The 16,771-nt window shown below is 46.4% G+C and overlaps 1 protein-coding gene and 1 long non-coding RNA gene across 2 annotated transcripts; both read right to left on the bottom strand.

The window, feature by feature from the left end:
- Window positions 1-7,406: 7,406 nt before the first annotated feature.
- Window positions 7,407-12,855, bottom strand: tmem86a (transmembrane protein 86A). The gene is made up of 3 exons (XM_004085936.5): window positions 12,698-12,855; window positions 11,218-11,482; window positions 7,407-10,807 (listed from the first exon to the last, which is right to left on the bottom strand). The coding sequence occupies exons 1-3, from the start codon at window positions 12,716-12,718 to the stop codon at window positions 10,380-10,382; spliced, it is 714 nt and encodes a 237-aa protein (XP_004085984.1). The 5' UTR covers window positions 12,719-12,855; the 3' UTR covers window positions 7,407-10,379.
- Window positions 12,856-15,101: 2,246 nt separating this feature from the next.
- Window positions 15,102-16,558, bottom strand: LOC111947558 (uncharacterized). The gene is made up of 4 exons (XR_013656514.1): window positions 16,394-16,558; window positions 15,646-15,738; window positions 15,420-15,516; window positions 15,102-15,267 (listed from the first exon to the last, which is right to left on the bottom strand). It is a non-coding gene; the product is annotated as an uncharacterized LOC111947558 (long non-coding RNA).
- Between the last annotated feature and the right edge of the window lie 213 nt (window positions 16,559-16,771).

Genomic DNA, 16,771 nt, shown 5'->3' with positions numbered 1-16,771 from the left:
ACCCTACTCCAATAGAAACTGCCTGGGAGCATAAATCAGGAACGTTAGTGTAAATGTGATCTATGCAGGTTGATTTAGATGAATTATCCATAGCAATTCTAGTTGGTTGTGTCATGACCTGTTTAAGATTACATGTATTAGCCATTGTAATGATCTTTTAAAACAAAAAAAAGTTTTTTGAAAACCAGTCTATATTAAAGTCCCCAAGAAGAAACATTTCCCCACATTTATTTGAGACCATTTCCATATTTTCACATATTTTTTGTAAGTATTCTGCATTGGAGCTAGGTGGTCTGTAACAACAACCGACCAGTGTTGGTTTACTAAATGGAAGATTAATTTGCAACCATATTACTTCGATGTCTCTGCTCATTAACTCTGATTTTAGGGTAGCAACAATATTCTCCTTTACATAGAATGCTACTCCTCCACCATTTTGATTCCTATCTCTTCTGTACAATCTGTACCCATCAACATTTAGCATTGAGTTTTCAAAAGTACTATCTAGGTGTGTTTCAGATAAGGCTAAGACATGAATATTTTCAGTCAAACATATTTGTGTGATTTCATTAATCTTGTTTCTCAAGCTACATAAGCTACATGCTAAAACTATACCTGTTTTGTGGCCCATTTGCAACTAAACACAACATATTTGCATTAATACAAAACTACAAACATACATTACAATAGACAGTTCTCATGATCATTTAATCCTTTAATCCGAATATTGCCTCTGTCCATTTGCAGGCCAGATAACAAGTTTGTCATTCCTTAAATAACAAACATTTACAATCAAAAATAACATTACAGATCATCAACAGTCAGACAGAAGGCTGAACTGATTGTTAAAGACAAGTTAAGTGTCATGTAAGGTATGCATTCATGCATTTACCATAATATATATCCAAGTTCTCTTTCATTCCATCTCAGAAACCCATCCAACACAGCCTTGAGAGGTTGGGGCTGCATCTGGCATAATCTGCTTCCAGATGCCATCAGATATGGATCTGGCTGTGGTCCTACACAACAGAAACAACACACAAAAGTTAGACATGAGTGCATAACTACATTTCAATTGAATTCATTATATCTGCTGTAACCATAATTTGGTTAGTCATAGCATTAAAAAAAAAACTTAACTTGTTCTCACAAAGCAACAAAAAGTTAACTTAATCACCTGTAAATGCCTTGTACAGTGTGGACCTCTGACCGTCCCTGCCAACTGCTTTTGCACCACCAGCTCACTAACCGGTTCAGGATGGATTCCCTTATAAATAAAAGGCAAAAAGCAATTAGTCTGTAGTCACTACTGGGGGTGTTTTTATAATAATTTACAGTTGTTATGGATACACATCGGTTCTTGAATTATAATGACAATTTGATCACAAACCCACCTGTGCTCTTGGTCTGTGCCATCTTTGCAAGCCACTCGTGCAGGCCGGGGGGGTGGGGGGGTGCAGCAGCCTGCAAACCAGCTGTGAATAATGTGCGCTCTGGAACAGGATGGCAACTATGTGATTGCAGAATCCTTTAGCAGCAGCACAACTGCAGGAGAAAGGTTTCAGGTTGGCACTTTCTGCATCCAGTGATATCTAGACACAATAAATTAAATAGGTTACAATTAAGACATACTTATGTTGCTACATCAATGTAACATGAAACTATAACTTTCAGTAGGTGACCAGATTTGAGTTTGTAAAAAAAGAGTGAAGTGAGTTTGTGAGAGATTTCATCGAGAGTAATTGGTGTGCAGAGCTGCATACATAAAGCAAATATGATTACATTTCATCTATGTTCAATGTTATTTTATGATATAGGTATCAAAAAAGAGGACATGATTTACAGTTGACGTAAACAGAGTTATAACCGGCTATGGCTAAAGCTAGCTAAAGCTTACCTTGGTAATGGTGGATAAACTCTTCGTGGAAGAATTTGTGTCCCTTGTCCAATTTGTTTCCTTTAGTGGACGAATGCATCTTCACACTCTTCACCACATCGGCGCTGGTGAACTTCGGAACACAACTCAGGCTCTTGGAAAACACTCTAGGCTAGCTGCCATTTCTCCGCCAGCGAAGCACAGACCGGAACTAGGTTTACACTTTGATTACGTGTTTCTGGTTTTTGCGAAAATGGTCTTTAAAACAGAAAGGGGAGAGCAAGCGCCAAACTTGGAAAGAGAAAACCAGCGAAGAAGAACAGATAAGGAGGGGTTACCAACCCAACACTGAATACAGGGGGGGAAGAAACTTGGGGACAGCCAATAATTATGTTTGATCAAAACAGATCTCGTCCCGTTACACTTTTTCATTGTGCGTTTAAGTCTTCATTGCGTTTGCGTCTTTTTTGCGTGTTTGCGTCTTTTATTTGCATTGCCAATTGTATCTTTATTGCACTGCGTATTTGCAACTTCAGTGTGTTTGCGTTTTCCATGTTCATTTGCATTGCGGGTTTGCATCTTCATTGCGTATTGCCTAATTATTGTTGACACTAAAATTTGCCTAATTTTCAATTATTGTCCATTTTATACTAAATTCATAAGGTAAAATAAAAAACCAATTCTAGTGTTTATTAAAGTAGAAGTTTACAGCAGAAAAAATAGTTTGTATTTGGCAACCAAAACTATCAATTTTAAGTAAAAATGAAAACAAAAACGGCTACCTCCAAATATTAGGTTTTCATTGCAAAAGCTTGAAGGTAAAGTGTTAAATGCAAAAAAGATGGAAATATTCCTTAGAATCAAACCTAAACGACTAAATGTTACCGAGTGATGGAATCAGGCCTAAGTTTGCTAGAGTCCCTCAAATAGATCAACCTCAGAAGAAAACGGTTTGGTTTGGTAATCCAACCGCGTGGAGCACAGGCCGGTGCTTCCATGCGCCGGTCCAGAGTCCAGGTAACTGCAGAGGGTTGTCGGTCAGAATCCCACCTGAAACGTGAACCAAATCAAAAAGGTAAATGAGTGCGGTGTTCCCTAAAGGAGGCAGCAGCCGACATGTAAATTTGATCTTTTAACGTCAGAACTGTACTTAATCAGAGCATCTATACATTTATTAAAGTCACAGAATCTAAAGCCTTGAAGAAACTGAAGGAACTTTGGTTTATTGCAGGTTCACAGTCCAACATGGAGGACTTGGAAAAGCCTGACGCTCCGTTTAGATACTTTTTTTTTTTAAATCAACGGCTTTATCTTACCTAGAGGTGCTGATGGGAATTCATATTTTTATATGCAGAAAAAGTTCAAAGTGAAATCTAAACAATCACTGAATAATCCACTCTTAAAGAAAGAAAGCCAGAGATGGAGAATCCCCCCCCCCCCCCCCCCCCAGCAGGCGAAAAGCACCGCTTCCAGCTGTTGATGGACAGTTTGTTTTCCAAATATTTGTCACTGTTAAAATCTAACTAGTTTGTCTTTTTTAGGATCAAAACTGAAAGTTTGCCGTTTCAGCCCAGCAGGTCGCTCAACAGGATCCAAGTTCTGGATCCGCCATCGCCTCCTCTCCAGAATCCGTTCGCCGCCGCCATGTCCATCTGGTTTTCACGCTATGCAGGTTTTTAGGTACGTTTTCTGGTTTACGTCCAAAACACACGTCTTTTAACGCATGGCGTCATTTTTGATTCACACAAGTTCCAAGCATTTGAAAAGTGATCATGAAGGAGAAATGAATAGTTTGTGGTCGACTGCCCCCCCCCCGAGGCGTTCCGGGGTCAGCTCCAGCGTATCCTGGGTCTTCCCCAAGGCCTCAGCCCAGGCGGGTGTTGTCATGGCAGCAGCTGATGTCCTCCTGCTGAGATCATTGCTGTCATCGTCTTGGTAACTCGGGTGAGAATGTTGACAAGATCAAGATGTCAGGCTGGTTTGGTTAGGGAGGCTTAAATCATTGATCTTCCATTGGTAACCATGGTGACCTGCAAAGAAATACGTGCAGCCATCATTGCGTTGCAGAAAAAGGGCTTCACAGCCAAGGATATTGTGGCAAGATTGCACCTACATCAACAATTTCGAGGATCAAGAAGTTCAACTCCTAAGGTTCCAGGCATCCAAAAAGTCCATCAGTGAGCGCCAGGATGGTCTCCAGAAGAGGATTTAGATGCAGGATCGGAGGTCCACCAGTGCGGAGCTGCTCAGGAACGGCAGCAGGCAGGCGTGACACGTCTGCCTCACGGCGAGGCTTTTGGAAGATGGCCTGATTGGCTCCAGCAGCCCCGAAAGGGACAAAACGGCTTTGAAGATGAAGGAATGGAAATGTTATATTTACAGAAATCAAACTCGTTTTTAGATGACTTTTGGGCTGGAAAACCATGAGGATCTGGCAACACTGGCAGAGATCACATGATGTGAAGAGATTTTTTACAAGTGGACTAAAAAGCATTTCTGTTAACCCTTGTGCTATCTTAGATGACCCCCCCCCCCCCCTTCCATTGAGGTGTTCTCCCTACCATGACAAAGGTGGATAAAGGTGGAAAGATTTCATGTAATCCATGGACACCAGTGAAGATCATTGAAGAGAAAAGGTTCAGAGCTCTGTCTAGTGGGTCTAGATGACCCCACTCCCAACATTAAAGTGCTTAGGATAGAACAAGGGTTACAGCAAAGTGAATGATCCGCCTCCCCACGGCTGGATGAGAATATGAATTGTTTCTTGGTTTCCATAGCAAGGCCATGTCCTATTACCATGGAGACGTGGCAAAGCAGACCTGACCAAGGCCCAGAAGATCCCAGGACTTTTCTAAACATGGCAGGTTTGAAGATTTTGTTCATCCAACTGTCTTTGAGTTTGACGAATGAATGAGCTGAGATGCGGCGTCTGCGGCGTCTGCGGCGTCTGCGGCGTCTGCGGCGTCTGCGGCGTCTGCGGCGTCTGCGGCGTCTGCGGCTCCATGACCAATTCCTTTGCGGTCTTTGGCTTCCTGCCTCTGCCAGGCCTGTTCTGCTGTTTCTGTGTGGCTTTCACTCCATTTTTCCTTTTTTTCAAGTCCAAACTGGTTGTGCAAAGGGTCTTTATTCAAAATAGACGTTTTTGAGCTTTTATGTGATTTCTAATGTTCATTCCTCACTAAGAACAACCTAAAGTGGTATTTTGATCCGTTCACACATTTCTGAGTATTCTTCTAAAAACCTGCTCTCTCAACACCAACCCCTCCCAACCCACCAAAACCAGTTCCTCACGTTGTGATGTCACAAAGTGAGGCACCGCCCCTTCCTCAGCCCCGCCCCAAGGATAACAGACACGCCCACCTTCTCTGTGGAGGTACTGGCCATCGGCTAAACTCATTTCGTACGAACAATATGAACATCCATCTTTGCAAAAGTTTGGATGTTTGTTTTCGTGGGAGGAACGCAGACTGACTAACTCTAGGATGACGTCATGAAATGGGCGGCACCCACAGAGAGAGAGGCGGAGCCTCAGAGATCAAGTCGTCTCACTTTTAGGAGCTGCAATTAATACTCGTACTTAAACTCTTCCTCATTGAGCCCAAAGTAATATATAATCATATATATATGGATATAGTTTACTCTGAAAGGATTCAAAAAGACCCTTTAAGTGAGAAATGTTCAGTATAGGGTTGTGCTGATGGACGATACCATCGTCCATCGTGATGGGTGACTGGCATCACGATGGAGAGACACCACCGTGATGCCACGCCCTCGCCACGCTGGGAGTCGACACCATAAGCCGCGGTTACATGTGCAAAATATCTTGATAAGGATTAATGGTCGGATTAGAATCCAACCGTGTCGATGGGCCCAGAATTTTTTTTTCCGATTATAAAAAAACATTCACATGGGTCACACTTTCGGTCGGAATAAATCATTCTCACATGCGCAGCAGTGTTTTTAAAAACCGAAAGAGAAACGTAGTTCCGCCGAGCGGCTACATACATAGACACGTCAGCTTGGTATTATATAAGATGATCTCCTAAAAGTGCTTTTATGAATGTTACGGTTATTATAAGGCGCCTGTTCGCTCATCATTTTAATTTTAATGCGTGTGGTCAGTGCTTTTTCTGTTGAAAAACGGAGCCGGAAGCCAGGATTACCAGTATGCTAACACGGGCTAACAACATTAGCATGAACATAAATCCATGCGTGAAACGCTGCAATCTGCATCTTGGCTGCACGTAAATACGTGGGAATAACATCAGCCTTTATTTTGTCGGGACACGACTGGAAACACAAATCCACGTGATTGTTTGAACGGTTTCTAAGGACTGAGCGGCCTTTCTGCTTCGAAGCTTACACACTGCGTTAGCTAGCGCTCCGAGCTCTGCCCCGACACACACTTTTACCGAGAGACCCGGTTCTCCTAGATTCCGGTTGCTCGTTCACGTAGAGCTGCGGGACGGATCACGGTCCCAAGTCTCCCACATGTAACAAATTATCCTTACTTCCCCTAAAACACAAAACCGCAGGACCGGACCACTTCTCTTCTATTTTTTTTATTTTATTTTTTTTAAAGTCACTTCCTTCAGTTTAGACTGGATCATCGCGGATGAGTTGTTATTTGGGAAATAAAAGAAATGAAGTAAAATGACGAATAGCAATTATATAAGAACGAAAATTTTAAAATAGCCCCCCCCCCCCCCAACGATATCATCGTCCATCCCGATGGTTGACTGCAAACATCGTTAACTGCCAATTTAGGGGACATCGGCCAACTCTAGTTCAGTATAATCAACGGACTACCAGGAGGAATTAAAAACAAACTGTTCAATAATCGGTGTGATTTCTGTAATGTACGTCTCTACGTCTCTAACAAGCCTCTCTTCTGTCTGGCTTGGTGTCTTTGAAGTGAATCTTTCTTGTCTTGTTTTTTAACAGCCTCCATGTCTCATGGAAGTGGCGTTCTATATGAAGTGTTTGTCTGCATTGCAGTGGAAAGCCCCGCCCACAGAATCTACTGAAATCACTCCATTCAAAAAGAAAACTAATGTTTTGCTAATCATTTATTTTCTAGCAGCTTTGAGCTGAAAAACCCTAAAGGGGTCCAGAGTTAGGACGTGGGGTAACTATGACCCCTTACGGCGCCAACCCCACCCACCATGTGGGGTTCAGGGTCCTGCTCCAGCCCTGAATCCTGAACCCTCAGGCTGCTTCGGATCCTGGTTCCGAATGTCTGGATGGAACGAGCCTTTTGGGCTTTTCTTTACCTCCAAATGGAGACGTTTGAGCGTCCGGGAAGCGAAGCAGAAAACTTACAGAGCAGACGAGGTTACAGGCGGGTTTAGGAGCCGCGATGGAGGCGGGTCCAACAAACCCAGACTAACTTTCCACCCAGACAACAGGGTCCAGCGGTTCCTGGATCCGTCTCTGTGGTGGAGCGGTCACTGCCGGACCGGCAGCCTCAACTCAAGCACCAAAGACTTCAGACTGAAAGTTCTGGGATGACTGACTGCAAAAACCAGAGTTGCATTGCATTTGCGTTTATTTCTCCTTCAGTTCTTCACATCCACAGCACTACAGCAAAGAAACACGGTCAGAAGAAAAACCACAAAGTGAAAATCAAGGACCAAGTCTTTCAACATCTAAATGATAAACTAGAAAAAAAAATCAAATGATTGAGATCAACTTTATAAAATTGGTTTAAAGGATAACACTTAAAAGTAGTTTATGTACATTTGAAATGAATCCCTTTGAAGGAAACAAGTCCAACTCCTTTAAAACAGAATCGGGTTTTTCTTTCTTCCAAGCTGAGAAATACTTCTGATGATTCAGCATAAAATCATTTACAGCATCATCAGTTCAGCTTTCAGGGCCGATTATACTGAATGTATTCTGATCACATCTGAAAACACCTGCATCCACGGGGCGGAGCTTGTCTTTCACCTGCATTCAGCATCACAGCTTCATGTTCTGAACGTCGCCCCCTGGTGGTCACAGGCGGCAGTTTGTGACCTTTATGTCACTTTTGCTGTTTTGGATGTCTGTTTGCTGCTGCAGTCTAATCTGATGGAAGAAACTGAAGGAAAGACTTTTACTCTGAAAGAACTGCTGGGTCCACACACACACCCCCCCCCCCCCCCCCCCCGTCCTTTGATGAACACAACACATTGAGGCCACCTGGGGGGAGGGGAGTCACATTTCTGCAACAGTATCCCTCAACAGCAATATTGTTCTCATGAAAAGATGCAATCCAACACCGGAGCGCCCCCCTCCCTCGCCCCGTGGGGCAAACAAAGGAGGGCTGAATGGTCAGTGCTGGAAAGCTCCACCTTGGCGCTCTGTGGTCGGTCTCTGCAGGCGCCTCAGAGAACGCCGTCACACTTTTAACCCTTTTGCTATCCTATGACCCCCCCCCCCCTATGACCCCCCCCCCCCCCCCGACGTGTTCTCCCTACCATGACAAAGGTGGATAAAGGTGGAAAGATTTCATGTAATCCATGGACACCAGTGAAGATCACAGATCATTGAAGAAAAAAGGTTCAGAGCTCTGTCTAGTGGGTCTAGATGACCCGAACTCCCAACGTTAAAGTGGCTAGGATAGCACAAGGGTTACAGAACGCCGTGTTCCCTGAACTTCAGGAGTGAAGCAGAGCATGTGCCCCCCCCAGCACACACACTTATACTAGAGCCCAGTCTTCCCATCCGCCCTCCCCAGCCTGGACGTAGCCCCAGCAGACGGGTGGATGGGCAGGTTCAGCCTGCAGCTGACGTGACGGGAGCAGAGGTCACATGACCCGGCTGGGCTGACGAAGCACCGGGCCCAGGTTCAGCCAGAGGGGACCTGATGAAGAAGCTGCTGGGAGCCCGTTCTGATTGTCCGAGGGTCTTCATCTCTGAGGAAGACCTCGGACAGCTGGAGGACATGTGAGTCCAGCAGTGACCCTCAAAAAGCTGCTTTGACTTTTGAACTTAGTGACAGGATTGTCTGATCACATCCATGCTTGGTGAGGATGAAAGGACTGGAAAGGTGAGGAAGCCTCGACCTCTGATGGGGGGGTTAAAGTCATTATTTGGAAGAAACCTAAAACCACAGAAACAGAAAGTGTATCCCATAATATGCCAGCCTCCTGAGTGGGTGTGATCAGGTGGGAACGCACAGATGTCTGCGGCAGCTTAAGCCGCAGGTGACGGACGCCAAAGGTGACCATCAGAGGATTCTGGGGATCAGACCCACGGATTCCAGAGGATTCCTTCCAGAGTGACAGGATTACTGGAAGTGATGGCGTGAAGGCGGCGCGTCCTCTCTCTTTCTGTGTGCTTGTGCTGGCGTGAACCGTCTCCGGGTCACAGGTGAGGCCGCCGGCGCCATCGGCTCAGTAGCTTTCACTTTCCCTGACTGTGGGTTTGACCACGACACCTGCATGGAGCAGGTTAACGCCCGCCGACACCGCATGTTTGGGGTAAAGACACCGACACAACAGTACAGTGTGTAGTAGTGTGTAGTAATGGTGTGTAGAGTCTGCCTGTCAGTCTTTGTGGAACAGAAATCTGAGAACTGGACTGAACTGGCGTTCCAGACAGGAAGTGGCTCCAAGAAGCTAAAATAGACGTCTAGAGAGAAATAATCAGCTGTTTCCCCGTCCTTCTGTTGGTCAGAACAAACGATTCCTTTTTTATAATTTCGTAATTTTCCTCAAGTTATTCATGTTATAAACTGACCAATCAGACGCCTCAATAGAAGTAGGCGGAGCCTGCTGGCCCCCACATCCAACATTTAAAATGATGGACAGATGTTGGATCGATCACTGCTTACTGAGGATGTCTGGCTCCAACATGTCCGCATGGTGAAAAAACGGCTGGTTTGGTTGGAGCAGGAAGTGATGACATCATAGGGTCCAGTTCTGGTTCAGTGGACGGTTCTAATCCCACATCTGTCGTTTCCATCCTTACTTCTCCCTAAAGCTAAATAAATGTTGGTGTGTGTGTGTGTGTGTGGGGGTTGGTGTGTGTGTGTGTGGGGGGGGTGGGGGTTCTCAGAAGGTAAGACTGAAAGGTTGGCCCCTCCTTAAAGACGAACATCCAGGAGAACCGGCACCAGAACTCCTTTTGGGGCGACAGGAAACGCTGAGTCAGTGTGGAGGCGGAGCCAGCAGCGGAAGAAGTGCTAATGTTACCCCCCCACCAAAAGAGTCCAGTCACCCCCCAGGGTTAAACAGAGAAGTGCAAAGGAACACGCTGACATTTCAGGCAAATACCGGTTACCATGGTAACGTGATCAGAAGGCAGCCTCGCTGTGTTGGAGATGGGGGTCATCAGGGGGGGCTGGAAATAACACTGAGGCTCCCTGAGTGGGGCTGGAGGGGGCCGGGGGCTGATTTAGAGGATCAGTAATAGCAACGCCGTGGGGGGGGGGGGCACACCGAGATGAGTGGGGGGGTCTGGGATTTGGCAGTGAGACGCGTTCGTGCTCGCTCGCCGCCGGTCCGGCCCGCTGACCTCATGTCCTCTTCCTGCCGACCTCCACATCCTGGCACTCGACGGCCGACAGCGCGATGAGCATCTGGGCGGCGTAGTAGGTGGCCATGATGATGGCTCTGGAGTGGGGCACCGGGAAGCAGAACTTATTGACGGCGATGGTGAGATCGGAGACCATGAAGAGGACGGCGCCCAGACACGCAGACAGCTTGGTCCAGGTCCACAGGTCGTTGGCCAGCTGCAGGCCGGCGACGGCCCGCCAGCCCATGAAGCCGATCAGAGCCATGTAAACGGCCACCAGGTAGGTGAAGGGCCCCGACAGGTAAGGGTACAGCAGCACGTAGGTCAGGAAGGACACGGCTGCCATGAGCAGACCCGCCCGCACGTTCAGCGGCTTCATCCCGAAGGCCGACGAATACAGGATGTGGGTGACGGCGAACATCAGGAGGCCTGAGGAACACGGAAGAGTTTTAGTGCACGGACAGAACCAAGCAGGTCGTGTTTCTGTCTGCAGCTGCTCTGACAAACCGGGTCGGCACCGGCACACCCCATCAGGGAGGCACCAATGCAACGGGGGGCACAGACCCTCATCAGGGGGAGCGGCCTGAACCATGACCACTACATGGGGATGCACTCTCCTACGTGACCTTTGGCACGAGTGGCGGCGAGTGTGTTTTGACATCTCGGCTCGTTCAAAACAGCCAAACTTTATTTAAATGTTTACAGCAGCAATCAGTGCGGATCCCATCTATGTGTAAAAGGTCTATCGGCTGAGGAAGCTGCTGTGTGACGTCACCGGTTTTAGTGGTGGGTGGGTCCGTGTGGCCCCGCCCCACCACAGCCGACGGGCAGCTTCTCACCGTGGACGAAGTAGCCTTGCTCCTGCCAGATGAGGAAGGCGTCGCCCAGAGCCGAGAAGATGAGCCCCGCCAGGATCTTGCGGGCGTCGGCGTGGGCGCAGAGGAAGCCGGAGCCGTGAGCCAGCAGGAACACCCACAGGCAGAAGATGGGCAGGCATTTGATCAGCGCGCTGAACCACGACGGGCTGGAGGTGGGCAGCCACAGCACGAAGTAAACGCACGTGGCTTTGAAGAACGGCACCAGCTTGGGGCCTTCGCTCTTCACCTGCAACCAGAGCAGACACGGTCATGACCCCAGAGAGGCGTCGCTTCCCGCCGCACCAGGCGCCCCTCTTCCTCAGAGAAAGAGGAATTGTGGCCTAGAACCTTCTGACTCGGTCTGCGCAGTCAGCGGTGGAGGGGCTGCGCAGCTGACCGTTGTCTGCAAGTGAAAGAGGAAACTGCTGCTTTCTGTTCTCCAGAGCTTCTTCCATCCCTGCTGCCTGTCAGGGGGGTCCAAACACAGGAGGTCCAGCCGGGTCGCAGAACCCATCCCGACCCACAGCAGGGTTCAGGAGTCCCTGAGCCACAGCGGAGGAAGAGGAGGAGCTCAGACAGAAGCAGGGGACTGTGGGAAAACCCACATGGGGGCAGAGTTAGGACAGGAAGAGGTCCGGTGGGTTCAGAGGAACCAGCTGGAAAACGGAACGCTCCGTCAGCATGACGCTCTGACGCCACTTCTCTAAAGCGACGGAAACCCGTGATCCAGCCTGGACGTGATCAAGCTCCACCCCCACCGCTCTGATGACACGACAAGAACGTGCGGTCCAGGTCAGACCGCTGGCGGTCCCGCTTCACATCTGGACTCTGTGGAACAGAGGGGGGCAAACTGCAGCCCGGGCCTCTGCAGGCCGCCACACCACTTCATTGATGATCATTACTAGTGATTTATTTCCTGTTGTCTGGTGGCCCCCCCACAAATAAACCACCCCCCTTCTAGGATGTGGGACACGAAAACCTCTGCTCTGCTCTTTTTTCTGTCTTCCTTTGCTGTAAACCTAAAGCTCTCGTCTTCCTTCCAGACTTTTTCCTGCAGGGAGGAGGGAGGACAGTCATAGGGCTCAATAGTGGCCTTCATGCAGATGGGGGGTATTAAAGACAAACTCTCCTCCGTTCTCCGGTTTACTGGATCAGTCCGAACCGCCTGCCGGTTCCTGACCGTTAAGAGAGTCCGCGGGATCCGAGACTTTCGTGCTGACGTAATACAGAAACATCAGAGAAAGCGGCCGACCACGGCAGTCACGTGACGCGTGTTTTGGTCAAAACACAGATGTGCGCGAGAGCGGCAGAGCCGACAGGGGCACGGAGGGAGCCCCCCCCCCCCCCCCCACCCCCCACACGCATCAAAGCAAAGCGAGGACTGAGGATGAAGATGATGAAGAGCAGGGGCTGGGCGGAAGCCGCGGAACTGTTTTCTGCTGAAACCCCAGACGGTACTCACCACGGTTACCGGGGAAACCATTTCTCCCGCGCTGTCCCACTCCCCGGTGAGCGACCGAGAGCTCGCCTGGACGCGGCTGTGCAGCGCCGGACTGTCAGGGTTGTTTTTGACTCGATGCGGGGGGGCGGAGACTACACGGAACCCTGACGTCGACAAGCCTTCAGACCCAGCCAATAGGAAGGCCGGGTGCTTTCAGGAAGGCGGGGCTAAGGCACCAGGCGAGCTGTGATTGGAGGATTCAGCGGACTCTTTAATATGGAAGCAGATGGTCTTTATTTACATTTTCTGAAACAGCTGCCGCGTGACGGCCGGAAGTCAGAGGTCCAGAATCCGAAAAGGTTTCACATGAAAGACTGCGACGAGTCAACAAAGACAGGATACGGAGCCTGCTGGTCACGTGCCTCTTAGACCCCCCCCCCCTTCTGTTTGTATTAAACTGACAGAGACCGAATGGGCAGAGAGAAAGAAAGAAGAAATTCAGTGAAATAGGACCCCCCCTTCCAGATATATCCATGTAACTGTGGAAATCTGATCCCAAAGGCTTTGTGGTCAAAACTCTAAACTACCTTTAAACGGGTTATTCTCTAAACTCACACCAGCATCTTCTAGAAAGACATCAGCAGTTTGTTCTCCATCGTCCCAACAACAAACCAGATGGACGGCTCTGTGACACAGATGGGGGTCAGAATGACCCGAACTGGGTGTAACATTTTGTCAGATCCCAGACGCGCGAGCCCGACATGCGGTTCGCTTCCCGCACATCCAGAACATTCTGGGATTTTTGTGTTTTTACGATTAATAGTCCAAACTTTGTTGTACTTTGACGTTAGGAGGGGGGGGGGGCATCCCTAGAAATTTACAGACATTCGGTTCAAAAGACAGAAACAACAACCAGGTTTTCATCCACATTCTGGGAAAGATGCTTTAACGGCGCATGCGTGACGTTTAGAGCCAAAAGTCTAAGATATAGACCTTTTTCACACTTCCGCATTTTTCGACCGGAAATACGTCAATGACGTGTAAAACAACTTCCTGTTAGCGTAGCAGCAGATATGAAGAATGGCAGAGTCGAAGAGTTGCCGTCTCTGTTGTGTTCCAGGCTGTTCGTCTTCCAACCAAAAACAGCCCGGCCTTTCATTTCATTATTTTCCCGTGGATCCAAACCTGAAACCCAAATGGATATAGGCGATCCGAAGAGATGAAGGGCATAGTTTTAATGTAAACACAGGTAGCACCGTCTGCTGCCGGCACTTCGCTCCGGATTGTGGTGCGGCTGCGTCGTTCGTCGCCTGAAGAGTGGTGTCGTCCCGAGTATTTTCCCTTGGAACAACTTTACTGCTCCTCTGAGAAGGGAGTCAGTATATGACAGAACCCCAAACGTCAGGCTATGCAGCTGTGCTGTGAAGATACTAGCGACATGGTGGCTAAGCTAAGGCAGTAAAGATGGATCAGGACTACGTGACACACCCACCTGCAGGTAAGGTTGTTCATAATGTGTTTGGTTAACGTAAGTCAACTATGTGTACCGTTATTGGATACATGCATTTCTACCTGAACAAATTAATATTTATAATAAAAGCTGTTCATGCTCTCACCTATTTTAATTACATGTATTTAATCACTTTTGAGTATTTTGTCATTTTGTAATTTCCTTAACAAAAATAAATGAAACGTATTTGTAATTAAATACTTAACATACTTTTCAAAACATGATTACTGTGTTGTGTTGAAAGGTAGCATAAATATATTAAGACTGATTTTTAATTTTCTTTATCTTCACAGGTGCTCTGGATGAGGCTTTGGATTACATCCATGACTTAGAAGCCAAGTTGTCATGGTGGACAAAAGTTCCTCGTTCAAGACCTCCTCACTGACATTGGATCTAAGATCATCATTCCACCTTTTAAGCTTTCAGCTCAATTCAGCAAGGAGGAAACAGAACAAACCGCAGCCATCACCCGCCTCAGAATTATAGTGGAAAGAGTGATCAGTAAGATAAAGTCCGTTCACATCAGGGACTCTCCTGTGCCGCTCACACTGATGGGCGGTGTGAATCAGATCTGGCTTAACTGCCGTGTTTTGGGAAATTATCATGGACTTTTTTGTTTTGAAGAGTGAATTAATGTTTGGTATTTAAATAATGTATAATGTGCAAATAGTATGGAAAAATTTAGTGTTTCCACATATTCTTAAAATCTAATTAAATATAATTGCTATATTCTTAATATTTTTCTGTTGAAATGTGACTTTGACTACACAAAAAAATTAGATGAACAAATAAAACAATTTTGGTCAAAATTGTGCCTCATTTAATTTTTTGGTATGCGTAACAACAACTGATTAATCACAACTCAAATAACATCAAACATTTACAATAAAAAATTACATTACAGATCAACAGTAAGACAGAAGGCTGAACTGATTGTTAAAGACAAGATAAGTGTAATTTAAGGTATGCATTCATGTATTTGCCATAATATATATCCAAGTTCTCTTTCATTCCATCTCAGGGGGCTGCACCTGGCATAATCTGCTTCCAGATGCCATCATATATGGATCTGGCTGTGGTCCTACACAAGAGAAACACAACACACCAAAGTTAGACATAAGTGCATAACTACATTTAAATTTAATTCATTATATCTGCTGTAATGATAATTTGGTTAGTCATAAGATTAGAAAAAAAAAAAACTTGCTCACAAAGCAACAAAAAGTTAATTACCTGTATATGCCTTGTACAGTGTGGACCTCAGACCGTCCCTGCCAACTGTTTTGGGCCTTTGCACCACCAGCTCACTAACCGGTTCAGGATGGATTCCCTTATAAGTAAAACGCAGAAAGCAATTACAGTCTGTAGTCACTACTGGGGGTGTTTTTATAATAATTTACAGTTCTTATGGATACACATCCGTTCTTAAAAAATAATGACAATATGATCACAAACCCACCTGTGCTCTTGGTCTGTGCCGTCTTTGCAAGTCACTCGTGCAGGACAGGGTGGGTGGAGCAGCCTGCAGACCCAGCTGTGAATAATGTGCGCTCTGGAACAGGATGGCAAAAGGATGTCATTGCAGAATCCTTTAGCAGCCACACAACTGCAGGAGAAAGCTTTCAGGTTGGCACTTAATGCATCCAGCGATATCTAGACACAATAAATTAAATAGGTTACAGTTAAGACATACTTATGTTGCTACATCAATGTAACATGAAACTATAACTTTCAGTAGGGTGACCAGATTTGAGTTGGTAAAAATGAGGGGTGAAGTGAGTTTGTGAGATATTTCATCGAGAGTAATTGGTGTTCAGAGCTGCGTACATAAAGCAAATATGATTACATTTCATCTATGTTCAATGTTATTTTATTATAAGTATCAAAAGAGAGGACATGTCCAGGAAAAGAGGACTTCTGCTTACCATACTTTCAGAAAAATAATACTAGTAAGTGAAGAAAGTGCCGCAACCGCAGCAAAAAGAATGAACACGCATACGGGCAACTTAACATTTCTTATTTACAGCTTCACCAAATTTTTGGGTGTTATGTTAATCTCATGCCTTTTCACTTAAACATACACACAACATATTCACTGCGATGTGTTATGCCTTATATTACAAATTAATAACACCAGGATTTACAGTTGACGTAAACACACAGAGTTACCGGTGATGCGGCTATGGCTAAAGCTAGCTGAAGCTTACCTTGGTAATGGTGGATAAACTCTTCGTGGACGAATTTATATCCCTTGTCCAATTTGTTTCCTTTAGTGGACGAATGCATCTTTACACTCCTCATCACATCGGTGCTGGTGAACTTCGGAACACAACTCAGGCTCTTCGAAAACACTCTAGGCTCTGCCATTCCTCTGCCAGCGAAGCACAAACCGGAACTAGGTTTACACGTTGATGACGTACTTCCGGTTTTTGCGAAAAAGGTCTATTCAACCAAATGTTTCCAAAATAAAAAGAAATTTGCACACGTTAGCTGTTTTGACACTAACGCCGATGTCATAACGTCTCACCGGGAAAAAAAAACATCTCACCGGATATTGCGTAAATGTAGGGCACAATAAAGGATAT

The sequence above is a fragment of the Oryzias latipes genome, chromosome 6 (assembly GCF_053564925.1).
Source record: "Oryzias latipes strain Hd-rR chromosome 6, Olatipes_Hd-rR_3.1".
In the NCBI taxonomy this organism is placed as follows: domain Eukaryota; kingdom Metazoa; phylum Chordata; class Actinopteri; order Beloniformes; family Adrianichthyidae; genus Oryzias; species Oryzias latipes.
Note: the sequence above shows the minus strand (reverse complement) of the source record. Positions and strands in the feature narration are given on the sequence as shown.

Coding starts and splice junctions, on each gene's coding strand:
- tmem86a (XM_004085936.5), bottom strand. CDS start 12,718: ATGGTTTCCCCGGTAACCGTG. Junction 11,483..12,697: donor TGGTTTCCCCGGTAACCGTG/GTGAGTACCGTC, acceptor CTCTGGTTGCAG/GTGAAGAGCGAAGGCCCCAA. Junction 10,808..11,217: donor GCAAGGCTACTTCGTCCACG/GTGAGAAGCTGC, acceptor CGTGTTCCTCAG/GCCTCCTGATGTTCGCCGTC.